Source organism: Sphaerodactylus townsendi, linkage group LG02, assembly GCF_021028975.2.
Source record: "Sphaerodactylus townsendi isolate TG3544 linkage group LG02, MPM_Stown_v2.3, whole genome shotgun sequence".
NCBI classification, from domain to species: Eukaryota; Metazoa; Chordata; class Lepidosauria; order Squamata; family Sphaerodactylidae; genus Sphaerodactylus; species Sphaerodactylus townsendi.
The window spans coordinates 28719405-28747304 of NC_059426.1; the positions used below are offsets into that span (position 1 = coordinate 28719405).

Genomic DNA, 27900 nt, shown 5'->3' on the forward strand with positions numbered 1-27900 from the left:
AGCTCACAAGTTCAGTTTGGGAAACCTAGAGTCATCTAGCAAACAAATGTGTTATGTATTTTTGGCCCATATTTAAGCAGACATCTTCCACCTTTTCTGGGCACTGTGATGAAGAGATTTCCAGTTCAACTTCAACATCCTAACTAAGACTTCCCAGTCTGAAACCAGCATCTTGAACTATGCCCTAGAGGGGGTGCTAACTTCGGTTTCCTCACTGTAATAGCTAACTAGTGAAGAATGCAGAGAGTCTTCAAAGTCAAGCACAATGCCTAATCCAGTGCAAAGCTGTGACTGATAGCTGCTTCTTCAAAAATGTGAGGAACAGGCTACATACTTGTGACCATATAAATTAAAACTATTCCTCCTCAACTCCTGGGGCTGACATCCGAGGAACATTTAAAGAAATCAGATCTTTCTATCCAAAAGACGAAATTATCAGACATATAAAAAACCAGAAATTTACATAATCAAGTAATTTTATTACCCACACTGTGGTTCATTGGTTTCATTTGCAGTATCAGTTGGTTTGAATGTATTTTCTCTGCATCCGTTTTTAATTCTTAATACAACTGATGATCCAATATGATCTAGCAAGATGAGTTTGGATGTGGGGAAAGGTAAAATCTGCACTAAGCCATAAAACTAATTGGGTGGCTTTGGCCACCAGTTCTACCCTACTTCACAGACTGATTGGGAGAATAAAATCAGATAGCCCTCACAATGCTAAACTGAGCTCACTGGAAAAACGGTGGGATACAAATAGTAAAGGTATGTATAAAATACTCATCTGAACCTGTTGCCAGTATTTTGATTACAACCTACGATGTGGATGTTTTTGTTACCAAAAAGCAAAGCAAAAATATCTAAAAATTATGTACATAAAGATACATTATTAGCACTGAATATTTCACAATAAACTACCAAAAATGCCGCCACCTCAGCCTCACAAAAATGTTCTATTTAAACTTGCACACAGATGTTACAGGTATTAAGTGCACTGTAGAAGCATGATTAATGTGTGAAACTCTTAACAGAGGAACCAAGTCAAATCTCCATGACTAGAACGGGTTTATTTGCCGGTTCAAACAGCAAACAAAAGATTTTAATTAAATGTTTCCAAGATAGAAAATGCTCTATACTCACAATGATGTGCCAAAAGTATATTTATGGAAATGAATTGTTGCAGAATTGCAATAATCTTAAAATAAAAACCCCTATCTGATCATGTGTGCAGAGATGGGTTGAAGTTACTCAAAACAATCTTTATAAACCACTATAAATTACAACCAATAATAAAAGAACTTTAAGATTGACTCATGCAGGGCAACTGAGACTATTTAGGTCAGCAGGTAGCAGATATTTGAAGCAAGAATCTAACATTGAAGGTAAAATGGAAGACAGTGAGAATGGCAGTCTGCTAAGAAGAAATCCACGCAGGAACGTTAAGAATCACAGGCCATTCTGAATATCCCACTGATTTTAATAAGACTTATTTCAAAATAAGCATGTGAAAGACCGTGAAGCCTCAAAATGTACATGCAATTAAAATATAACTGAATATTGTAAAACCAGGCCAGGTTTCTTGCTCTCTGACCTATTCTGATGAAAAACAGAACACTAAAAACACTGGTTCTTTGTCCCTGAAAAAATCTAAACAGCAATTGTGAAAAGTATGCGTATGACTAAAGCCACTAACACAGATGGATAACAGGATGTCTTTTGCAGACATTTCAAATATTGATTTGGCAAATATTATTTCTATCGCACGTCAGAGACCAGGCTAGCTTTTTGTGGGTTAAGCAGACACAATGCAATGTTGATCTCAGTAATACGTACTTAATTGGGTATAAAATTTTATATTGATTTTTTTCTTTCTTAAACCATCGTTTCCCTCATTGAGACAAATCAATTGGACTCACTGATGCAAAAGTGTAATCTCACTTGCTACTTCATTTATTTTCATAGTCGATGTACAGTCCAATCTTGTGCATGTTTACCAAGAACAGTGCAATCCGGGGCGGGGGGAGACTGAAACCACGGACGAGACAGAGTAAGGGGAACTTATGCTGGCGCAGGCACACATGCTGATGCTGGGGAGTCATGTAGCAGCATGACACTTGGTTGCTGACGCAGCCACAGCACCAGCAGTCCACGCTGGTGCTAAAAGTGGTTCTCCGGTGCAGGAGCCCACCCTAGGAGCCAGCTTTAGTCAGCTTCCTGAGTCCTTTTAGCCTGGGAATACCCCTTTTTGCCAATGCAGACTTAGGCCAGCAAAAAGCCCATTGTGCTGCATAGGAGGATTTCACAGTGACCAAGGGGAGATTCGCTTTTGGCACAGCAAACCTCTTAAGAGGCAATACTGCACAGCAAACCTCTTAGGCCGATTCCACATGGTCCACATATCCCAGGTAGAGCAAGGAAAATATCGCGGTTTCACCAAGAAGTTCACACAGTTCCTGGTCCTAAACTGAGTTTGTCCCGCGATATTTCCCTTATCCTGTTTTTTTCAAAACCTGCTAAAATGGCGATCTTTTTGCAAAATCCTACGTTGAGTCTGCTCCTGTGCAAACACAACAGGAGCAAACCTGGTTTATTTTTCCCGCACCATTGCCTGATGTCCCTGCCCCGCCACCTGATCTCCCCACCTGACGTCATGTCAGTTTCATTTCTGCTGAGCTGCCAAGACAGTGCAGCTGTGCCATCAACAGTTGTGCTGCAATTACTGCCGCAGCCCCCACCCCCCAGGACTGCCCTGTCCATTTCATTAAGTTCAATGGGAGCCAGTCCCTAGCAAGCGTGAACAGGATTGTGGCCAATCAATCACCGTTAAAGGTCGTGTCCATAATCAGCAATCCTACATAATATTCAGATCAAAGATTGCAAACAGGATTGTAAACCTCCTGTACATCCTTACTTAAGAAAGTCCCGTAAAAATCAGTGGATATTATAATCCAGTCTTCCGCAGAAGAAAATACTCCTCATCTCATTCAAACCTATTCCATGAGTGTGCAGTATTTTGCTAACTATGTAGAAGCAAAGTTCTTCTAGTGAGCAATGTTGCTTTAAAACAGAATAGCATATTCACACTGAGAATACCGTTTAGCATGACAACACATGTCTATAAATACAGCTTTAATTAACTTAAACTCTGTACGTCTAGGTTACAATCTTACTTTTGATTTTGAGCATGCAACAACCTGGAAAAATCAGTTTGCGATTTTTTAAAAAGGCAACAGCTCTGGATTGTCACTATTTTAGCATAAGAGAGTTATCTTACTTGATACGTGTACATCTTGAAATCACAAAAAGAACATAATTCTGACTCTCCTGCAACCAGCCATACGCTGAATTTCTGACTGCACTACCAGCATGCAAAAGTTTGAAAATAGCTCAAGTTGTTTAATCAAAACGACATAAGTGAATTTACTAACAGGAAATCTCTGACAGTTCAAGAAGCACTTACCTCTTTTTCTATTTTAAGTAGCTTCTTTACAGCCACCTCTTTCTCTTGAGATATCCATCGGGCTCGATACACACTCCCAAAACTCCCTCCACCACAGTTTTCAAAAAACTGCAGGTCATCAAATTTAATTTGCACAAATGAGGCACTGAGAGACGTCATCTCATAATGACAAAATACTCCACGACAGAAATCTGTAGAAAGAGAGGGGGAAATCTAATTAATACTGTCACAGTTCAATTAATTGTTAGCTTTGCATTATCACACAGAACACAGTGAAACTAACAAGATCCGATGGGGACGATACACTAGAACACTCACACCAAGTACATATTCTATTCAGATCCTTGAAGCTAGAAACATCTAGAAAATTACCAGGATTTCTCTTTTTCAAATGCTGGAGAATCTCAGGAAAAGGCTATGTTTATGAGACCAGTTCTCTTACAGTGACATACACTGTCAAAAGGGAAACATGAATGCAACTGTTAGCTTGCCTAGGAAGTAGTTCTGGAATTTGGGATATGCAATATATCCATGTGGTGATCACTTCTCAAGAAATATACACATAACCTAAGCCACTGAACATTCTGGCACAAAGACTACTTCAGATCTCTCCAGACCAACCTCTCTTAGCCTGTGAATGTTCCCTAAGGCAGGAGCACTTGATATACGGATGGAACAAAACTTGGCATAAACCCAAGTCTCTTCCAGAAGGGCTTAGTTATGCCTTCAACAGCAAGCACACAGTAATTTATCTTGGTTGCAACTTGCAATATAACAAAAACACCATGCATATTCCAAGAAAAGGCTTTTTTTATAGTTATAGGAGATAATATCATATTTCTCAGAGTGGAACAGAACATTCTCCCCTTAAAGCTGTAATTCATGAGACTCTTCGAATTATCTTAAAAGCTATTGTCTGCAGTGGATCACTTGAGAAGTCCAGCCTGTGACCAAATGGTGAACCAGATGAACATCCATATGGCAGACTCAAGTTGACAGCAATATGAAGATATGTTTGCAGGGAGAAATCATTGAAACAGACTCACAGTATTGTTGAAGGCTTTCACGGCCGGAATCACTGGGGTACTGTGTGGTTTCCGGGCTGTATGGCCGTGTTCTAGCAGCATTCTCTCCTGACGTTTCGCCTGCATCTGTGGCTGGCATCTTCAGAGGATGCTGCCTTTAGGAACAGAGGATCTGAAGATGCCAGCCACAGTTGCAGGCGAAAGGTCAGGAGAGAATGCTGCTAGAACACGGCCATACAGCCCAGAAACCACACAGCACCCCAGACTCACAGAAACTAGATTTTACTATACATTCAACAAAAGGGTTTTTTACCTCCCCCAAACCCTATAATCACAAGCAACACAGCTACACAACACCAAATGGACTCTGGTAGGAAGTCTGGCATGATTCTGCAGATATATATGTATATATATACGTGCTGCTAAATATATATATATTTAGCAGCATGTGCACAGGGATCTTTTCGTACCCTTTTATTTCAGAAATATCCCACAACATGTGTTGCACCTACATTACCACTACTGAGTACTTGAATTTGCTCCAGTAGATGAAGGGAATACAAGGTATGATTGTTTTCAGGAGACCAGAAAATGTTTCACACATTATGTTAATGTCAACTGATGGAAGTTATTAGAGATGTAAAAGCCCAAGGGAAAACAGGGGGAAAAAAACTGAGTTTTTCCCATTTTCCCACTGGTTTGGAACAAGTGAAATTCTTTTACGGACAAAGAATGTATAGTATGGAGATTTTTATGTAAGACAATGCATAATATTAGATAATTACAATTCCTGTATTTCGTATACACATACACAATATTTTCAAGGTCATGGTAACAACTTTACAAAGGTTAATTGTGTACTCAGTATGTTGCAATGCATAGAATAATACACTAGTGAATTATTCAACATTTTTTGACCGTAACATTTAACTTGATATCAAAATACACTGTTAGTCCTATAACGGCTGACTGTAACAGACGGTTTCTATTTCAATAATTCATTTCTTTTATTTATTACAACACTTCTGTTTTATATTTTTAACTTTCTTTTTTTATCTCAGGCGGCAAAAACTAAGGCCAAGTAGTACAAGATACAGCAGTCTGTAGCTTTCTCCCACCTTTCTACATAGTACAGGATGCATCTGCAATTTTTGCTTGCAAAAAACTAAGGCATTTATACCTTTAACTTTTCTAAATATGCCAAACAGTACAATTTTGTAGGTGAACTACATTATTAATGACATATTTCATGCTGTTAAAGTAGCAAAGATTAGTTTAGGATGAACAAGCAAACAAGTAATGTATATTTTAACTTTCCTCCAAATTTCCATTTCCCCTCTCAAAAAAGAAATCACTTCCGACTCACCCCACTGGTTTCAAAATTTCTAGAAATTTTAAATATCTGGGAGTTGTGCTAAAACAAATAAATGAAGCAACATTTTGAAGAATAAGAAGATAAGGCACAGCCACAACCTGTTCCCTGACATCAGGTCCAAATTCCAGTACAATGCAATGAAACACCAACACATAGCTAAGAGTTCTGATATCATTGCAAATAACAGAAATGTTTATTAATATATTGTCGAAGGCTTTCACGGCCGGAATCACTGGGGTGCTGTCTAGTTTCCGGGCTGTATGGATAAAGAGCCATCTAGAGGGAAAGTGTTCTTACCATACATCAAGGGAACCACTGACCACATAGGAAAACTGATGAAGAATCATAACCTACAAACAATCTACAGACCCACCAAGAAAATTCAACAAATGCTATGTTCAGCAAAGGATAAGAGGGGTCCTCTAGCTACTGCAGGAGTCTACCGCATACCATGTAGCCGTGGACAAATCTACATAGGAACCACTAAACACAGTGCTCAGACACGAATCAAAGAACACGAAAGGCACTGCAGACTATTTCAGCCAGAAAAATCAGCAATGGCAGAACACATAATAAACCAACCTGGACACAAAATATTATTTGAAAACACAGAAATTCTGGACCACTCTGACAACCACTACGTCAGATTACACAGAGAAGCCATTGAAATTCACAAGTACATGGACAATTTCAACAGGAAGGAAGAAACAATGAAAATGAACAGAATTTGGCTGCCAGTGTTGAAAAACTTTAGAATCAAGACAGTGACTAATCAGCTCCACACACGCACAGGACAACTATAGACAATAGCAATCAAAGGGAACAAAGACCAGGATACTTCTATTCAGATGCATTCACCTATTGACCTTGCTATTGTCATTGTTACTCACATGCTACAGACTTCTTTGTGACTCACATGCCAGGCTACTCTATTCAGATGGCCTCACCTTTTGACCTCACAGTATATATACTCCACTTGCTTTCCATTCCTACTATCAGATCCTCTGAAGATGCCAGCCACAGGTGCGAAACGTCAGGAGAGAATGCTGCTAGAACACGGCCATACAGCCCAGAAACCAGACAGCACCCCATTTATTAATATAATTTAGCATGTCTAAGCTATTGTTTTTAAAACATTTCTTACACTGGAAGCTCAACACCCACACCCATACAAAGATATTACTGTTTTGTGAGTTTATGATTGCTATAGACACACAGCAGCCTATATTGTTCGCTTTGGTTTGTACAGCGTTGGTTTGCACAGCGAATTGGGATGCTGCCTTTAGGAACAGAGTTTAGAAACAGATTTCCCACAAGGCTAGTTGTTTTATTTTTAAGGGGCTCCATATTATGGTAGGCAAAGAAGAATATATATTCTAGCTACCTATGTAAGCTAGGATGGAGAGATGCTGAGAGAACATCTTGGCCTCATAGAGGTTAGACAAAGAAACAGAAAAACAAAATTGGAAGAAAGTCCCTAAGAATAGCATTCTGGGTAAACAAAGAGAGAGCAGCAAAACTGAAGCAAAGGAAGGATCCATAAGAAACTTACCTATCCACCTTGCTAGCTCTACTGTCTCCTGGAGTACTAGTATGCTTGATACACAGGAACTGTACTCTCCTTCACTTCCAAAACAATCATCTTTATTACAAAATGGAGGGCCTGAAGTTGACTCACAGGGGCTTGGGTAATGCCTAGGAAGTGTGAGGGTCAGAAAAAGATTTCCAGAGGAGGATTTCCGATCAAACGCTTACATTGCTGCAATATTTCATAAGCAAATTAAATGAGAGCACTGTTATATGTGAAACTGTGTCACAATCACTGATGTACATGCCTAAATTTAGTCACACAGCTATTAAAGCTAATGGAATTTCCCTTGTATAAACTGACTGGGTTCAGCTTCAGTTGACTCACCTAGAATCCAAAACTCTAATCACAGCAATAAGCAAACAGAGAAATTGCAGGACATGGCTCGGATGAAAAGGAGAGAGCTGCATCATCAGCACCAGTATGGTTTTTGACATTCCCGCACCATGAAGGCCACAGACGTTCTAGTTTTAGCAGCTCCCAAACCACAAAGGTAATGCTGACAAAGGGGATAATGTCTACAAAGCAATCAGAACATTCTGATATCCTATTCTGTATTTTTTGCCATTTCTGTGTATTGTAGCTGTATTTACAGGAGCAGGTGCCACCAGCCTACTCTGTTTCCATTAACTCACATAATCTTTGGCACCTTCTCCACCTGTACCTGTGCCATTTCTACATAGCTCATGTGTAGCTATAAATCAGGTTTCTCTGACATAGTGCCAATGGAAGTCATGGTATCCCATAAGTTTCTCGGTGCCCACCCGTGTTTTCAGAAAACGAGTGGGGCCCAGTTGGCCTCTAAATGATCAGCGATGTAGAGTAATAACACTGTTTCAGTGGCAGCGACCACCAGTGTTTGTTTTATTCTCTCTCACGCCTCCATCTCAATGTATGTTTTAATTATCCCTCTTCTCCCCTACACTTGAGCTTTTCCAGTTTGTGTGTGTGGTTTTGCCCCCTGCAGAAGTTGTTTTATGAGTGGCTCCATGAACTGTGATAGTCATTTTGTTGTGGCGCCCTTCACGCTGTATCGGAATTCCAAAAGTGTCTACCAGCGACAAATCAGTTGTGGACCCATTTTAGATTTTATAGTGCCGTCTCCAGTGCAAAGAGCTATACCAGTAATTGAAACTATCTAGGATGCAAGTAGGCCTTGGTGAAAAGCTGGACACAGCTAAAACTTTCTCTCTTACTTTCTTTTCTTTCCCCAAGATCATCTGTTGGCCTTTTTTTTCCTCATTTATTGCAATGGCAACAGTACCTATGATCCTCTGAAGATGCCAGCCACAGATGCAGGCGAAACGTCAGGAGAAAATGCTACTGGAATATAGCCATACAGCCCGGAAGCTCCAGAACACCCCTGTACATTTTCTGTTTTGTCTATTCCTGTGAGAAGACAGACTTGCACGCAGTATTCTCAGCTTCTCATTTGTTGGTTGAACACCCAAGAAGAAAAATCTAGTCAAGGAATCAAGAATTAAAAGGACAACTTGGTTTTATTATTGGCGAAAGGACAGCATACATAATCTTTGAATGGGATCCAAACTATTCTTATAAGAGAAGGCAAGTAGCACTCTAACACAAACTAAAACTAAATGCACAATGTGACATTGTTGTACTGTCAAATATTAATGACAATGCAGTCAAATCCTGTGGGTTGTAGTGGAGTCACGCAGTAAAGACTGTATGTGTGGCTCTTTAAAGACAATAGATTTATTATGGTCAGATGTTTTCATGTGGCCAACATAGAGTGTGCTTCAACAGATGCACATCAGGCTAACAGCATTGTAAGGTTGCTGCACTCCCTAGGTTAAAGTTAGGCTGACATATGTACCATGACTGAGCTTGAATGGCTGATGGTAGAATATTTGTTCCACTGCAACCGGGAAACAGTAGAATCAGTATCAATATATTGATCTAATTCATTACAGGCTGAATTTGCACACTGATGTCCTGGTATCAAGGAGGAGAGGGGGGACACACTACACTACATCTCCTGTGTATATATGTAAATACTTCTTCATGTGTACAGCAGCATTGCTACACCAGACACTTTGTTCACCACAGAGATGGCATCTGCTCAGATACTGACACTACAAGCACAGCCAGAAACTTCCTGTACCTCTGGTTGTTGTGGGTTTTCCAGGCTGTGTGGCCGTGGCCTGGTAGATCTAGTTCCTAACGTTTCGCCTGCATCTGTGGCTGGCATCTTCAGAAGTATACCACAGAGAGAAGTCTGTTACACACTGTGTCCAGTGAGTATATTTTAGTGGAGTATATATTGTCCATGTCCCAGGGTGGGGAACCAATCACCCGCTATACAATACTATCAACCACATCTTTGCATAACAAGTTCCACCCAAACACTTACTGATTGGTTCCCCACCCTGGGACATAGACAATATATACCCCAAACATTTCCTTCTCTCTGGACACAGTGGGTGGATCCATTGAAATACAAAAACACCAAGAAAACTTCAACAAGAAGAAAAAGCATAAGCATAAGCATAAGCATTTTATTGTCATTGTGCACGCACAACGAAATTTACAGCAGCAGTCCTCGATGCACACAATTTCAGACTCATACATCATCCTCACTTTCCCCTTCCTCCACCCATCCCTACACAGCCCCAAATACATCAATATGAAGCAGCGGAGTTTAGCATAGCCACAGCTCTAGAGTAGAAGCTGTCTCTAAGGCTCTTTGTCCTAGTTCTGAGGGCCCTGTATCGTCTGCCAGATGGTAACAGTTTAAAAAGAGAGTGTGCTGGATGAGACGGGTCCCTCAGAATATTTTGGGCTTTATTTAGGCTTCGGGAATTATAGATTTCTTCCAAGGAGGGAAGAGGGCAGCCGATAATCCTCTGTGCAGTAGTGATCACCCTTTGGAGCGCCTTCCTATTCGCCACTGTGCAACTGGAGAACCATACACAGATGCAGTAGGTTAGGACACTCTCTATAGCACAGCGGTAAAAGGACACCAGAAGTTTTCCATCTAGTTGTTGCTTCCTTAAAAGTCTCAGAAAGTACAGTCTTTGCTGGGCTTTCTTAACCACAGCGGCAGTCTGCAAATGCCCCAGGTCAAGTCCTCTTTAATCATAACCCCAGAAATTTAAAACTAGCTACCCGCTCCACTTGATCTCCATTTATAGTCAAGGGCTGAATTTTCTGAGCTATTCCTTCTATAGTCCACTATGAGCTCCTTTGTCTTGTTAGTGTTAAGAACCAGGTTATTTTCCCTGCACCATGAGAGCAGTCGGTCCACTTCATTCCGATAGGCAGACTCATCCCCTCCAGAGATGAGCCCCCACCACCGTTGTGTCATCAGCAAATTTGATAATGGTGTTACTATGATAGACAGGAGTACAATCATATGTATAAAGGGTGAACAGTAAAGGACTGAACACACAGCCCTGTGGCGTTCCCATATTTAGAGTAAGAACTGAGGAAACCCGATTTCCCAGTCTAACCCTCTGGGAGCGTCCAGACAAGAAGTCCCTAATCCACAAACAGATTGAATGTGAGAGTCCAAGATCCACGAGTTTAGGTCACCAGTCTTTGTGGCGAGATTGTAGTAAATGCTTGGAACTAAAGTCCGCCAAAAAGAGCATTCGCACATAATTCCCCTGATGTTCCAGATGCTGCGTCAAAGCAGTGTGGAGGCTAATGGCAATGGCGTCCTCCGTGAGATCTATTAGTCCGATATGCTTAACTGATGTTTATCAAATGTATCTGGAAGGCAAGAACTAATATGCCTATGGACCAGTTTTTCAAAACACTTCATGATGATGGGGTGAGTGCCACTGGTCTATAATCCTGAAGATTGTCAGCAGGAAATCTCTTTGGTAGTGGAACAATGGTGGAAGCTTTCAAACAAGATGGGATGGTGGACTGGGATAGAGATCGATTAAAGATCCCAGTAAAAACACCAGCCAGTTGGTTAGCGCATTCCTTTAACACCCGACCGGGAATACCACCGGTCCAGCAGCCTTCCTTGGATTCACAGCCCTCAAAACTTGCCTCACCTCATGTTCCTCCACAGTGAGGTGTGAGCTGCAATCACCTAGTGGCTGTGTGTCATCTCCTTCCTGATAAACCTGTTTCCAAAGCGGGCAAAAAAGTGATTTAGCTGCTCTGCCAGAGAAGAAGAATCCCCATCTACAGAGATGTCATTGGTTGGTTATGATTGGTAATTTGTTGAATCCCCTGCCACACCTGCCTCATGTTGTTATTATTAAAATAATCCTCAATTTTTCTCTTATAACTCATCTTGGCTTGTCGAATACCTCTCTTGAGACTGGCTCTCGCCGCACTGTATTTTGCCTCATCACCAGATCTGAAAGCAATATTCCTGTCATGCAAAAGTCGCTGAACCTCCGTTGTCATCCAGGGTTTATGGTTGGAGTAAATCCGGATGCGCTTATCCACAGTAAGAGTGTCTGTGCAGTAGGTGATATAACTCAGAACAGCAGTGGTATACTCTTCCAGATCTGGGTGGTAGAAAACATCCCAATTTGTTGTCTCAAAACAATCTTGAAGTAGTTTAGAGGCATCATCAGGCCAGGATTTCACAGTCTTTATTACAGGCAACACCCGCCTCCCAAGTGGAATATATGCTGGTGCTAGAAACAGTGACAAATGGTCTGACTGACCCAAGTGTGGTAATTATATCACCTTGTAGGCATCCTTAATGTTGGTATACACTTTATCCAATGTATTGGATCCCCTCGTTAGGGCACCCTGACATGCTGGTAGAGTTTAGGGAGCACTGTTTTTTTAAATTGAGTATGATTAAAAGTCTCCTCCTATAATGAGCACAGCATCAGGATGCTTTTCTGCTGGTTGTCAACAATGTTGTACAGAGAGCTCAAAGCTATGGTAGCATTAGCATCAGGTGGAATGTATACTGCAATGATGATAACCACACTGAACTCCCGTGGCAGATATATGGGTCTACATCTAACAGTCATACTTTCCAAATCCTTTGAGCAGTGACCCCCCATGATGCTTGCATTAGTGCACCAGCTCTTGTTCACATAGAGATTTAATCCCCCCCCTTTCTGCTTGCCAGAATCTTTACTGCTTCTGTCCTGCCGGAAAGAAGTGAAGCCAGGTAGCGCAACTGCTGCATCAGGAATGTGTGAGTGAAGCCAGGTTTCTGTAATTAATAAAACACAGCTGTTCTTGCCAAACCTGCTCTTCACAGTCTGTAGCCTTAGTTCATCCATTTTGTTGTTAAGAGATCGTGCATTAGTAAGAAAAATGCTTGGAACTGCAGACTTGAATTGATACCTTCCCAGCTTAGTAAAAACACCAGCCCGGCACCCTCTCTTTCTCCTTCTGTCCCGCCTTTGTCTCAGCCTCCTACCAGGAATTGTAATCCAGGGTTCCCCCAGGGTCCTAGCTGCCTCTGCCGGTATATTGTGAAGACGTATGAAATCGTCTGTAATAGCCATTTCACATTTCAGCCCAATTTGCATTAAGATTTGCCGACTATAAAAACTCCTTGCTCCACGTAGCATGTTTAAAGAAGCAGGAAAACACAACACAAAAACATAAAACACAAAACATCCACACTGCATCGAGGGAAAGCAGCCAGCTGCAGCAGTTTTTTTTGCGCAGCCTTCCTTGCCTGGGGATGGGGAACCGGGAAGCTAAGCCTAATCACTTGAGTTGAAGAGTGTCAGTGGCGTTGGTAAGGGCCGTAGTTACTGGGGGGGGGGAGGGTTGAGACGTTACCGAGCTTGCCGCTCTTCAAGTTTCAAACTCCCGCGCCTCCTGGCTGGCTGCGATGACTCACGGCTTTGTGCAGCGTGCCCTCCCAAGCTTGGAGAATGGAGAAGGCTCTCTCTCACCGTCTCTCTCTCTCACCGTCTCTGTCTCTCCCAAGCCCGCAGCCACCGTCTCTTCTAAGCCCGCGAACTTGAACTTAGAAGCCCTCCAATTTCGAGCCCAGTTTCGAGGAATTGAAAGGAAATTGCAAACTTCGACGCTCCGCAGCTTACGGAGCGTCTTGCCCCACCGGAAACCCCACCGGAAGACTCTGAGAATTAACAAAACTTGGCTACTAGTAATTAAAAACACCTGAATCAAAGGCCAAGGGCATGCTAGGTTCATGGACAATGGACCCAGACACAGGGTTTGCATTCACTTAGACTGTTGCTGCTGCAGGGTATGCAAATGTGAATCACTCCCTGGACTGAAAACCCCCACCCACAATACAATACTATCAACCACACCTTTGCATAGCAAGTTCTACCCAAACACTTACTGATTGGTTCCCCACCCTGGGACATGGACAATACATACCCCACTAAAACATTCCCTTCTCACTGGACACAGTGTGTAACAGACTTCCCTCTGTGATACACCTCTGAAGATGCCAGCCACAGATGCAGGGGAAACGTTAGGAACAAGATCTACCAGACCACGGCCATACAGCCCAGAAAACCCACAACCACCAGTTGAATCCAGCCGTGAAAGCCTTCGACAATACATTCCTGTACCTCCCTTGTGGTCGGAGCACAATTAACCACTATGCTGTACACATGTGCTGTACATGGGGTTGCCAATCTCCAGGTGACAGACATTCAAGCAGTGGAAAGACTCTGTGACTGAATGCTGTCCTAATGGAAATATCGTGAAAGGAACTTTGAAAGAATTAATTGTGGGAGGCTCAGTGAGCACAAACCATTTTTCAAGCCTGCGATCAAAATTCAAGTAAGTGGTGACTGAAGGTTAAGTTCTGTATTTAGAGTTATCTGACTTCTGTATTTGTACTTAAAGTTATCGGATAAGGAGCTGTGGCTTTTGTGTAGAAGAAATTGAGGGACAGTCCCATATAACTTCATATCATATTGACACTTTTGAAAATTGTTTGTGTATGTAGGATTTGTAAATATATTGAGTAGATTTTTGAAGTAACCCGGTCTTGTGACTGCCAGCCTTTTCTGGTGTTGAATCTCCAGCTGGTAGCTGGAGACCCCCTGCTTTACAACTGATCTATAGGTGACAGAGATCAGTTCACATGGAGAAAATGGCCACTTTGGAAGATGGATTCCATGGCATTATACCCCATATCCAGAGGTGGGATCCAGCAGGTTCTCACAGGTTCCCGAGAGTAGGTTACTAATTATTTGTGTGTGCTGAGAGGGGGTTACTAATTGGTGATTTTGCCACGTGATTTTGCCTTAGTTACGCCCCTCCTCCGCTCCTCAGCAGTAGCACGCAGAACTTGAAGCAGTCTAGCAGGAGGTGCACCGGTGTGCGTGGCAGCCTGCACCTGCGTGCATTTGTTTCCTGCCCAAGGACTGGCACAGTGGCTGCATCCTTGCCACAGCCCTGGCCAGCAATGCCCTGCCCCCGGAATGCCCGGCCATGCCCCCGTCGTGCCCCACCCAGCCCCACTGGCGCTACGCCACTGTTTGAATCCCACCACCATGGGAACCTGTTACTAAAAATTTTGGATCCCACCACTGCCCATATCTCCTTGCTCCAAGCCCCCCATCAGGCTCCACTCCCAAAATCGCCAGGTATTTCCCAACCTGGAGCTGGGAACCCTACCAGTGCACCATTAACTCTAAGCACAGAGCTACTGAGATGCCGGTAAAATGGAACCCAAAGGTACTCCAACTGACACGACTGCAACAGGTCCCACTAAAAGAGTTGTCATTCAGGCTCCTGCTTTTAGAGTGAAGCAAGGGAATCACAGCACAAAATGATTTTTTAATAGTAAAATTTATTGATTAAAAGCATACTACATAATTCTTATATCTTTCACAAATTCATTACAAGAAAAAAAAATCAACCACAAAATCAAAATGAAATGTATCATACTTCCATAACATTATAAGAACATAAGAACAAGCCAGCTGGATCAGACCAAAGTCCATCTAGTCCAGCTCTCTGCTACTCACAGTGGCCCACCAGGTGCCTTTGGGAGCTCACATGCAGGATGTGAACGCAATGGCCTTCTGCGGCTGTTGCTCCCGATCACCTGGGCTGTTAAGGCATTTGCAATCTCAGATCAAGGAGGATCAAGATTGGTAGCCATAAATCGACTTCTCCTCCATAAATCTGTCCAAGCCCCTTTTAAAGCTATCCAGGTTAGTGGCCATCACCACCTCCTGTCTTTTATATCCTTCCAACTGACCTTCAAATTAATGTTTTAATATTCTATCTTTCTGTATTCCAGTGATTATTACAAATATTTCATAATTTTCCTCTTGTTTTTTCTTATTGTACCTTTTGCAAGCGAGTATATACTTAAATTCCCCCAATATTTACAACAATACAACCATTTATCAAAGTTTTCCTTATCTTTCATGTAATTTAATCATGGAGACCATTTTTAATGTCACAACACAAAATGATTTGGCATGCTGGAGGCTTGCCAGGTCTACCAGAAAACCCTGAAATTTCATGACCAACCTCTACTGAAATCAAGAGACTCCTCATGACAAAGCAAAAAGTTTCAAACACTCCATTATAAAAGCAAAACTTTTGTATCTCAACTATCTCTATAGACATAAGCCACATTCCACTCATCATAATTTTTATGAAGAGGTTTCCTTTGAACCAAAGAAAACAACCTGAACCTCCTTTTCAAGTTCTATTGTCCTCTCATTGGCCAAAACACAAAGAGGAATTCCCACCTGCCATTGTGTAAGAGCAGTGTGGGGAAGGTTATGCCAACCGGCTTTGTTGCCTGCCGCCGATTAGCACCACAGCGCATGACGTGTATTTGAGGGAACAGTTCTTGTTATTATCCATCCCACGGAAGCGTTTCTAAAGTAACTATCACCTTATGAAAGGCAAGCGCTCTGTTTTCGTGAAGCGATATGTTCTTTAGAAATGTCTCTGCAATGAATTGAACTTCAATTTTGATCTAAGTAAGTTAGCATGGCCCAGGAGTCAGAACACTGAAGAAGTGAACTTATACTTGTGGAGGGACTAGGGGGGAGGGGGAGTTGTTCACTCACTGGTAATTATTTTTTATACATGAGCTTACAAAGTGTTGATTTTCACACCGAAGAGAAAAAAGGATCTAAGAGATCTTTTGTTGCATTTTGTATTTTGATTTTACTACCCAGTGGTCTACTGTTGTGTATGCTTTGTATGTCCAACTCGTTAACAACAGCACGCTCAGTTCAATGTAGTTAAATGTGTGCTCAGTGGGCTCCTGTTATCAAATAGCATGCATTTATTCTCAGCTTTAACTATATGCTTCCTTTACCCCAAAGGGAGAATAATCAGCATAGCAAAAGAAAAGGTTCAACACTGAAATGAACAGTACAGCTGGAAGGTTACAGATTTCCTATCTTCTTTTCTCTATGGGAAAAAAGGTAAGAGTGTGAATCCTACCTTTCTTGAAGTTTAGAAAATTAGTAGGATTGATATAAGATTAGATTTGTATGCCTGTAGGGCAGTGATGGCGAACCTATGGCACGGGTGCCAGAGGTGGCACTCAGAGCCCTTTCTGTGGGCACGCGTGCACATAGTTCATCATGTGGGGGGGGGCGAAAAATCACCCCCACGCACATACCTTACCTGACCTGGGCATGATCCTTTACCCAGGAGTAAGCTCGGTTGCTGGCAATGGGGCTTCCTTCTGAGTAAATCCTCTTAGGGTCATGATTCACCCATTCGAAGCACTGCACGATTGCTTCACCAAGCTTACTCCCGAGTAACATGCGCCTCGGAGTCAACCATTTTTTCTAAACTAAAACCTCAGTATTCAGGTTAAATTGCCATGTTGGCACTCTGCAATAAATAAGTGGGTTTTGGGTTGCAGTTTGGGCACTCGGCCTCGAAAAGATTCACTGCTGTAGGGTCTATGGCAAACAATTGTCTCCTGCCAATCAAACAGTGAAGGAGGGGGGATGTCTTTTTGCTACTTTGGTCTTAAAACAGTAACATAGGAACATGCGGGCTTTGTGGGATGAATTAGCCAGTAATTATTAGAGTATCAGACTAGAATCCCTAGTTTGACAAAGAAGAAGAGGAGGAGGAGTTAAGATTTATACCCCCCCTTTCTCTTCTGTAAGAAGACCTAACGGGACTTACACTCTCCTTTCCCTTCCCCCCACCCCCACAACAAACACCCTGTGAGGTGGGTGAGGCTGAGAGAGCTCCAAAGAGATGTGACTAGCCCAAGTTCACCCAGGTGGCATGTGTTGGGGTGCACAGGCTAATCTAGTCTAACCTCAGTGGATAACCTTAGGCCGGTCACTTTCTTTAAGAGTAACCTACCTCACACGTTTTTTGTCCTGAAGATGGGGATACAGTGTTGTAATATACTTGGGTACTCACTGGGAGGAAAAGCAAAGTGTAAGTAAATAAATAAATAAATAAATAAAAGAGCTACTAATCTGTTATAAATACTCTCAGTCACCCACTCTACCAGGCTCTCAAGAAACTCTCTGTAACCTACCAGGTTCAGGAGAAACAGATCATCAAACCAGCGGCCAGAATTCAAAGCAGGGAGCAGAGCAGGTGGTGTTTCCTGTTCTACTCAAAGCAGCATAGAGATTGCAACAGTTTATATTTCCCTTATCTCCCATAATGCAATGGTCCCGCTCCCTCTTTCAGGAGATACAATTTTCTGGAATGCCTATTACACATCAAGACCCCTTCCCCACACGTAGCAAGCCTCTTCCCCACGTACATATATTCACATGATCATTATCAACATTATTCATGCCAGGGTGTAAAAGTTAATATGCACTAGCTAATTACGCATGCCTCTTCTATGCGACCCCCTGCCCTTTGCTTGTGGTTTATTTCTACTGCTTGCGGTTTATGTCTACCCAGCCTAGTGACTTTTGTTATAATTCACAGACACTTGTTTTGGTCTATTCACTTCCTTTATATCAGATGTTTTCATCTTGCAGTTGGAACTTTCCACCGGACCCATAGCCTATGAACAACCATTAGTCTGTTAAAACCTTTCACACTTTTTTAACAAGTCTGGTTGTTTATGATAACTAAAAATGTCTCTCAGGAAGACAAGTTTTTGCAATTAAAAAAGAAAAACCAGAGCTACTGAGCCCCAGAAGAACTTGTGTTCCAATCTGTGGACCAACTTGTGGACCAATCTGGCTTCAACCCAGAAAATTAATATTTATGGCAGAGTTTTCTCCCATCTATGAAGCTTGTTGGCCAAAAGCAGGCACGGATTTAGCAATTCCGTCAGCCTTACCTCCTGCTCTATAATCTACTCCTGAAATCTTTTGTAGCAGGGGTCGACAGGTCACTCAGGAGCAATTGGTCATTCTACAAACAATTAAAAGTAGCTCTTTCCCTTTCCTCTAGGTCTGCTGTAATCATTTTCTTGTCCTCCACTGCAAGTATATATCCTATATCTGTTTAGTGAGGAGGGGGAGGTGGTGCACATACATATGCACGCATACCACAATGTTCTGGGTGCAAAAACCATAGCACCAGCATCTTTTCCCACCCACCATCCTCACATGCATACGGACCCTTTCTTCAGATGGGGGAAAAGCATGCTGTTTACTCTCTCTCCCTTCATCAAAGCTCCAGTTGATCTTTCCCAAGGAAAACACAGAAATATAGCCACCGAGGGTGGGGGGAAGGATTGCTTTGGGGAAATAATAGAAGAAAAGTTTCACACTCAAGAACCACAGATCCGTTCTTAAATGCTACATTGTAAAAGCCACCATGCTGTACAAACCCTACCCACCATTTTGTGACTGGTACTTTCCAAGGAGGACAGAAAACTCTGCAAAGTCACCATAGATCAGCTGCAGCTCAGCGACACTTTCCACCGCCACGGCCTTCTCCAGTTGGCCCTACTCTTACAGGATTCCTTGCTGATCGAGGACTATTACAGCCCATCACATCTGATATTTTGGAAGAAGGTACAGACACGTTGTTTCAGCAGGACTTTATGGGAAACTGAACATTTGAGAAGTGTTGATGTTTGTGATGATTTTTAAGATAGGTGAAATAACTTATTCATTAAGTAACTTTAGTTTAAGGTTTTTGAATTTTTTTAAAAAAATGCAAGCCACTGGGGGCAGGGGGGTGGTCAGCATATGCAAAAGGCTATCCTGCAGGCAGAAAGATGTGGTTTTACAAACATATAGCCTTGGCAGAAACAACTAGTCATGTCAGAGAGCACGTATCATAAGACAATGATCACTGAAAACTCATGTTAAATCAAAGTTTACAATTTTATTTGAGTCCAGTTAGACGGGAACACAATGTATTAACCCTTAGGAATAAGTTTGATATTGAAACATGTTGGTATTATGACCTCTTTGTAAATATAGAAACACAAATACTAGATTTTCAGTCGTAGTGCCTTCATTGTGTCAAATTTGCGCCTCTAGCTTTACAGCTCTTTCATATAAGCAAATGCTTCAGCAAATCGAAAACACTTATTTTCCATTTTTGTGCTAATTTTTATATACAATTGGTCATTTTACAAATAAGATACATTATATTAAGCTAAAATAACTTGTTCATATTGCATGAAAATAATATATTCCAAATATCAGGATATATCAATAAACTATATAAACCACAAACCTCCACAATGTGATCTGTTATAACCCATTGTAACTGATTTACTTAAACAAAAAGAGGTATCTGTGTATCATAATAATATTAACGTGTTGGAAATTGTAACAATAACATATTAAAAGTACCAAATCACTACACTATTCTCCACTAATTTCCCTTTCTCAGTTTAGAGCAAAAGGAAAGAAATAAAACACAAAGTAGATTTCAGTACCTCCTTAGAAAAACGTCCTGCCAAATTAATGCCAATAAAGCAGTACAGCGTCTGTACTGGCTTAAAACATAGAGAAGGAACATGCCAAATTACCTTATTTGGAAAAACAGTTTCAGGGCTTTCAAGAACTTTGACCATCAAAGTTTCAGATCTGTGATTCCTGACCCCAGTACTGCACTCAGCTCTTGAGATTTCAAAATGAAGTTCTTTTGAAGCACCCCTAAACAGCGCAAATTTGCCCAAATAGACAGGAAAATAATCCATACTGCATTCTATTAATAAGAGTGCTATATTACAGGGAAAACATGCAAGAAAATTTGGCTCACAAATGTTAAGACATAACTTTGATTTGTTTAGTATAATTTTAGACTCACATATGAATTCTATGTGCCCTATCGGGGTGCTTTTTCCTATTCTGGCAAGAATCTGTCTTTGGAAGCTGTCTAAAGGCAGGAAAAAAAATAGCTGGAACATTTCCAACACTCCAAAGACAGAAAAAGTTTCATAAGCAATTTTCTGCTTACTTAGTTTATAAAAAATGCCCAAGAACATCACCAGAAACAAATAAGAAATTGGCAACCCCAGCCTTATAAATCGTGGCTTGGTTCTTGTACAAGATTTCTGCTGATGGAAGGGTGGCAATTTTTATTCCCTTCTACTACAGAACTCCTCCACTCCCAATTAATACTGTTCCAAATAAAAATACTTTTAAAAAATATTGTTCCTGGGGTTTCCATGTGTCCTAATAGCCACACTGGGTGCTGGGGAGAAGCTAGCGGTACGGTCAGTGGTGGGATTCAAACAGTTTAACAACTAGTTCCGGTGGTGGGATTCAAATAATTTAACAACCGGTTGTTTACGAGCATCATTTTAACAACCGGTTCTGCTGAAGTGGTGCGAACCAGCTGAATCCCACCTCTGGGTACAGTGGAAGGAAGGGACCCAAGCTTGTTCCGAATTTTTTCCAAAATCAACATTTATTAAAAATTCAAAATCAATCCGATCAGCTAAGCACCAACAACAGTTACATTAACATTTGAATACAGAATGATAACAAAACATGTTGCCTCTTCAGTATGAAAATTAAATGCCTATTTTCAAAATACTTTTTTGCTGTTACCTTCTTTTTTCTTTTGCTCTAAGTAACCAGATTTTACAACATCACAGGTAGACTGAGGATGAAAATTAGTACCATGTAACATGTGTAGGATTTGAACAGGAAACCCAAAAGGTGGCTCTGGGCAGACACTATGCCAAACTCATCTGTAATAGAGGAACTATAAACAAAGTACTCCAGGCCCTTAGAACATGAAAAGCAATGACAAAGTCATGCGCTAACCTACTATGGGTACAGTGCTGCAGAAGGTCAAGCTAAATTTAATGGGATTAAGTTATTGGAATGTACATTTATTTATTTATGGGCCACCCTCCCTCCCCATGTACGTACGAATGGACAGACGGACAGACAGATGGATGGATGGACTGCCCTTCCCCATGACGAACCAAGGTAGCTTACAGCGAATATACAAAGTTAAAACATAGTCAACCAACCTCTGACGCTAAAACCGAATCTAGCCAGCATGGTGTAGTGGTTAAGAGTAGGTGGGTTCCAATCAGGAGAACTGGGTTTGATTCCCCACTCCTGAGTGGCAGAGGCAGCAGTGGCGTAGTGGTTAAGAGCAGGTGTACTCTAATCCAGAGGAACAGGGTTTGATTCCCCGCTCTGCCACTTGAGCTGTGGAGGCTTATCTGGGGAATTCAGATTAGCCTGTACACTCCAACACACGCCAGCTGGGTGACCTTGGGCTAGTCACAGTTCTTCTGAACTCTCTCAGCCCCACCTACCTCACAGCGTGTTTGTTGTAAGAGAAGGGAAAGGAGTTTGTAAGCCCCTTTGAGTCTCCTTGCAAGAGAGAAAGGGGGCATATAAATCCAACTCTTCTTCTTATCTGGTGACCCAGATGTGTTTTCATTCCTACATTCCTGCTGGGTGACCTTGGCCTAGTCACAGTTCTCTCAGAACTCTCTCAGCCCCACCTACCTCACAAGGTGTCTGTTGTGGGGAGAGGAAGGGAAAGAAGTTTGTAGGCCACCTTGAGTCTCCATACAGGAGAGAAAGGTGGGATATAAATCCGAACTACTACTACTACTACTACTACTACTACTACTACTACTACTACTACTACTACTACTACTACTACTACTACTACTACTACTACTTCTTCTTCTTCTTCTTCTTCTTCTTCTTCTTCTTCTTCTTCTTCTTCTTCTTCTTCTTCGAGAAGTTACTGCTCTAGTTTGTAATTTCCACATGGATCAACAGGCAACTCTGTGTGTCTCACTGGCTCAACCCTGTGCATCATGTTTTCCTCTTCCTTTCTCTGTACACAGGCACAACTAGTGGGACATACCATTTTTTTCTGTGTACCCCTCTCACTTCTGGATCCATCTGTATACCCCTTTACCCTGTGCACAGCACAATCAGCTGGTATCAAGTCAAGGGGAGAGCTGGGTGGGATTGTAGAAAGACATGCATAGATATTCCACGCACCCTAGTGGCCCAAGCATTATTTGCACATGAGATGTTCTACTGAGCACGTGAGAATCTTTTGCAATCCATATGGTCTGGATTGTACACACCTCTGGATTTCAAAGAATATAAATAATGTCCACACCAAGTAAATTATGACTTAGGTCTCCTATGTGGCAGAATGGAGACAGAGAACAACACATCTTTTGTTTACAATACAAGGGTCCTGTCCTCAGAAAGCGCTAGATCTGTTGCATCATTTGAGTTTTGGTATGAGCTGCATCAGTGTACAAATTCCACAGGGACAGCTGTGCTAATCACTGAAGCAGGGATAAACAGGGGTCATGCGGTATCTTTAAAGAGTAAACATTTCAATTATGCAACTAGATTTCTCTCTCATTTTTATCCTACATTTCCTCTAAGGCACAGGTGTCAAACTTGCAGCCCTCCAGATGTTCATGAACTACAATTCCCACCAGCTCTTGCCAGTATAGCCAATGCTCATGTTGGGAGGGACTGATGGGAACTGTAGTTCATGAACATCTGGAGGGCCGCGAGTTTGACACCCCTGCTCTAAGGAGTTCCTGGATGCTTAGATGGTTCTCACCTTCCCCCTGTATCCTGACAATAACCTTAGGCTGAAAGAAGATGACTGGAGGACGTATACCCACAACACACCAAGGCAGAATGAGAATGTACATGAGTGAGTTCTATCTCCACCCCACTCTGTAATCACTACACTACACTAAGTGTCTGTATTAAAAAACAAAAAAGGACAAGATTAACAAGTTTTAGATTTCTGGACAAGGCTTCAAACAAAACACATGGACCCAATGCCTAGATTCACTTTAGCTGTCCAAGTTTTGGCTGAAAAAAAGTTAACTTTGAACTGATTTTATTCTGTATAGTTCTATGATTCCCCTGGCAACTTCCATATTCACAGGCTGCTTCACCCTCCAGGAAGTAATCCAAGAACTAGAAATGATTATTCCACAAAAACTGATCTACTGTGAATAGATTCTGTCATAAGCCTGATGCCCTATAAAGCAATAAAGCATTTCCATTATAGGACATCTGCCTCAGGGCATTACACAGAAACCCCAGATACACCATTAAAGGACCTATCCTCCATATTTTTTCTTAACAAAACATTGGGGGTATTACTACCACGCTACGATTAAAATTTGGCAGGCTGCTGAGAGCTGGATAATATTATTTCAGAGGCCCAATCTGCTTTGTAAGTTGACACACTGATCATTCCTGACTTTAAAGTTTGGGGTTTTTTTTAGGACTGCAGCCCTATCACACAGGTTAGGAAGCAAATCCTATTCCGTTCCCTAGGGCTTATATTTGATTAAGGATACACACAATCAGGCTACATAAAGACTTCAATCCTAAACACGTTTCTGTTAGAAGTCTGTTTCACGGGTATCAGTGAGATGGGACTTGGAGAGAAAGTCACCAAATATCTATGTATTAAAAAAAAAACCAACAATTTTCTATACAGGACATCTTTCAGGAATGTGCTTTTAGAAAAAAGAAATGAATGCATAAAACTTATGCACAGAACAAAGAAAATATGAAGTAAGATAAAACAACATGGAAAGAGGGAGTGGAGTCAATTTCTAAATAAAAGCGCGCGCGCGCACACCCCCCCCTGGAAAAACATGGAAAACTGGAATCTGAGACTAGCAGAGAAGACTCTGAGCAGGTTTAATATCCTCCCTTTCCAGTCAGTCGCCCAGCGCTGCTGCCAAGGAAGTAGTAGAAGTCCGGACTGATCTAAGAATTGTGTTCTGGAAGAGGAATGCTCCTCCAGCAACTGCTGAAACCCACTGACAGCCAATGCAGTGTAGTGGTTAGAGCAGCCATTCTCAACCAGGGTTCCGTGGTACCCTGGGGTACTGTGAGCATGTCCCAGGGGTACCGCGGCAACACTACCGCCCCCCCTCATTTTTGCGGTGTCTCCCACCAGCGCCAATAAGGACATGGAGCTGGCCCATGGGACAGGGCCTGCCACAAGGTCAGCAGCCACCATCACCCCCAGTGCTTCCCTTCACCCTGGGCAATGCAAGCAGGGGCAATGTGAGCAAGCAGGGCAATGTGAGGGGAAGGTAACAGGGGCAATGTGAGGGGCAAGGTGAGGGGGGCAAGGTGAGGGGAAGGTAGAGGGTGGCAATGTGAGGGGAAGGTAGAGGGTGGCGGCAGGGGTACCGTGAGATATGAAGAGTGAGGTCAAGGGTACCCTGACCTCGAAAAGGTTGGGAAACACTGGCTTAGAGTGTCCAGCTAGGATCTGAAAGACCCAAGTTCAAATCCCCACTCTGCCATGTAAGCTTGCTGGGCTGACACAGGCTCAGTCTAATCTACCTTACAGGGTTGTTTCTGAGATAAAATGGAGGTGAGGAGAATGACATAAGCAGCTTTAGGTCTGCACTGGGGAGAAATGTGGGATATGAACAAAGTAAATAAATCAATCCCTTGAGCACCTACACACAAAGCTTATGTTGAATCAAACCACTGGTCTACTAAGGTCAGTCCTGTCTATTCTGACTGGCTGTGGCACTCTAGGTTCTTTCATATCACTTACTTCCTAACCTTGCAAACCTGAGGTGCAAGAGACCTTCTGCATGCCAAGAAGATGCTCTTCAACTGAGCCATGGTCCCTCCCCCTTGCTGATGCTGATCATCATTCTGGGGGAAAGGAAATACTCACTGGGCTGTCTGCAGCTCATACAAAAGCTCATCTGTAAAAGGGGGACCTCTTCCAAGTGCTGGGTGAGGGCTTTGGCCAGTTTCCCCCTCTACATACAAGGTCCAGCGTGGTGTAGTGGTTAAGAGCAGGTGGATTCTAATGTGGAGAACCAGGTTTGATTCCCCACTCCTCCCCCCTGAGTGGCAGAGGCTTATCTGGTGAACCAGATGTGTTCCCACAGGTGGTGTAGCGCCAAGTTGTTCCCACCAGTGGCATGCGCCCGTGCAGGGGCGTTCCGGGGTGGGCGGGGGCATGGCAGGGGCGCAGGGTGCACGCGTGCCCTGGCTGTAGTTCCCCCTCATTCTGGCCCTGGTTTCCTCGCTCCTACATTCCTGCTGAGTGATCTTGGGCGAGTCACAGTTCTTCGGAACTCTCTCAGCCCCACCTACTTCACAAGGTGTCTGTTGTGGGAAGAGGAACGGAAAGGAGCTTGTAAACCACCTTGAGTCTCCTTAAAGGAGAGAAAGGTGGGGATATAAATCCAAACTTCTTCTTTACCAATGCTGAATTGAATAAGAAGCCCAACTTGCGCTTATTTTTAAAAAACAGTAGTTCTCTAATGTTAATTTTTTGCACATCTCTTTGGTATATTTTTATTCAGCATTCCTTCCGGGAGCTCAGGGCAACATACGTGGCTCCCCCTCCTGCATTTTATCCTCACAACGCCCCTATGAGGTAGATTTAGCTGAGTGTGTGTATGTCTGGCTCCAAGTCAGCAAGTGAGCTCCGTAGTAATTTGAACCCGGATCTCCCAGATCCTGGCCTAACACTTTAACTAGTACATTACACAATTTCTGCATGTGCATGTTATATCGTAGTACTGGATGGCATGCAAGGTGTCCAGGTTGCCAGAAAGGCGGGGTCTAAGTGCTCCTGATAGGGAAATATCTGTCTATCTATCTGGCAGTAATCCTGCACACTCTTACTTAATAGAGTAATTTGCAAATCAATGTTTCTGCCCTTCTTCAGAAGGATTATTCAATGTTCCATTTATCCCTAAACCTTCATGTGCCAAATTTCAATCCTGTTGCCCTCGCTTCCAAGTAGCCATGAACAGAACCTGGGTGTCACAACTGTAATGTTATTATTACTTTGTGCATTGTTGCAGGGCGTAGGATATGCGCAAAAAATGAACCTGTTTCCAAGAACATGAACTCCAGAGAGCATTCCTTTCCAGAAGCCAAGTCAACGCCAGTTTCCCTTATTTGTTCGAGCTTCTATTTAAAAAGTTTTTGCATTCTGGCTGTTGACGTCAAGTCTTCTCCCTTAGGGGGTCAAAAATCCGGCCCCATAAATGGACAGTAGTGCAGCCATTCTAAGGACGATATGGAACCCTGAAGGGTGGGGGGTGGGAAGCCAGAAACAGATAAGAGAAGATAGCTTGTATCAGCCCAGCCCTCACTGCGAGGGCGAGGCTGCCTCAGGTATATTCAATTCTGTAGCAGACAGCAAGGCCTACTGGAATAATTTCTTCTTTTTAAAAAAATGCAAACACAAAATGAGGCCACTGGATGGGTCCCATTCAAACGGGGAGGCTTCGGAGAGCAAGAAACGACTGTTTCAACTCGCTGCACAAACTTATGTAAACTTGCGAGAGGGGAGGGAGGGAGATGGGAAAGTCCGCCGCCTCCTTCTGCAGGCCGACCAGCGAGCCCGGAGATTCCTCTCCCGCCTGCAAAGCGCTCCCAAGAGCTGGCACCCCTCGCAACAGGTTCGGTGGCTCACCTTTCGGCGAGAGCCGACGAGCACGCGGCCTCGCCTCCTGCGCCCAGGAAGGAGAGGCAAGAGGGCGCGCTCCCCCCACCGCACCGGTCGCCCCCACAACTCTGGGCCACGCGTGCTCTGCCCTCCCTCCCTCCCCACGCGCAGCGGCGTAGCTCAGGCACCGAGGAACTCGCCGCGCGCCTCCATGGCGCACCAGCTGCGCGCTCTTGCTTACCTTCCCACTCGGGTGGCGCCGGTGGCCCCGGTCCGAGGCAAGCCGCTGGTCGCCGGCCGCTCGGTGGGCTCGGAAGGGACCCTGTGCCGGCTCGGCGAGTGCGCGCTGCCTGTTTCTCCCACGCTTCCGGTGAATGTCAAAGGAGTCAAGCAGTCCACCCCTCTCGCCGCGCCTCCGGAGCTTGCCAAAACAGCACCACCCTGCGCACAGCGGAGCCAGAAGCCGAGGGAAAGCCACGCACCCGCCCGCCCGCCCGCCCGCCCCGCTGGCTCCCGGGGAGGAGGGGTGGGAGAAGAGTTCCCCTCGGGGCAAAGGACCTCACGGGACAGCGGTGGGGGGCGTCGACCTCTCCCGCCCCGCGACACAAACAAAGCGGGCTCCGGCTCAGAACCCAACTTTATTATTATCCCCCCAAGTCTCTTGCTACGAGGGAAGGAAGCCCCTGCGCATCCAACAACCCAG

General features: G+C 43.2%; 1 protein-coding gene across 2 annotated transcripts in view; it reads right to left on the reverse strand.

The window, feature by feature from the left end:
• The window catches only part of MAP3K20 (mitogen-activated protein kinase kinase kinase 20), a 132712-nt gene extending 105130 nt beyond the window's left edge, over positions 1 to 27582 (reverse strand). For both annotated transcript variants that reach the window (XM_048484851.1, XM_048484852.1), the window contains exons 1-2: positions 27439 to 27582; positions 3464 to 3654 (exon numbers count right to left, since the gene is read on the reverse strand). In XM_048484851.1, coding sequence (XP_048340808.1) covers positions 3464 to 3622 — 159 coding nt within the window. In that variant the 5' untranslated portion in view covers positions 3623 to 3654; positions 27439 to 27582. The remainder of the gene's footprint in view (positions 1 to 3463; positions 3655 to 27438) is intronic.
• Positions 27583 to 27900: the final 318 nt, after the last annotated feature.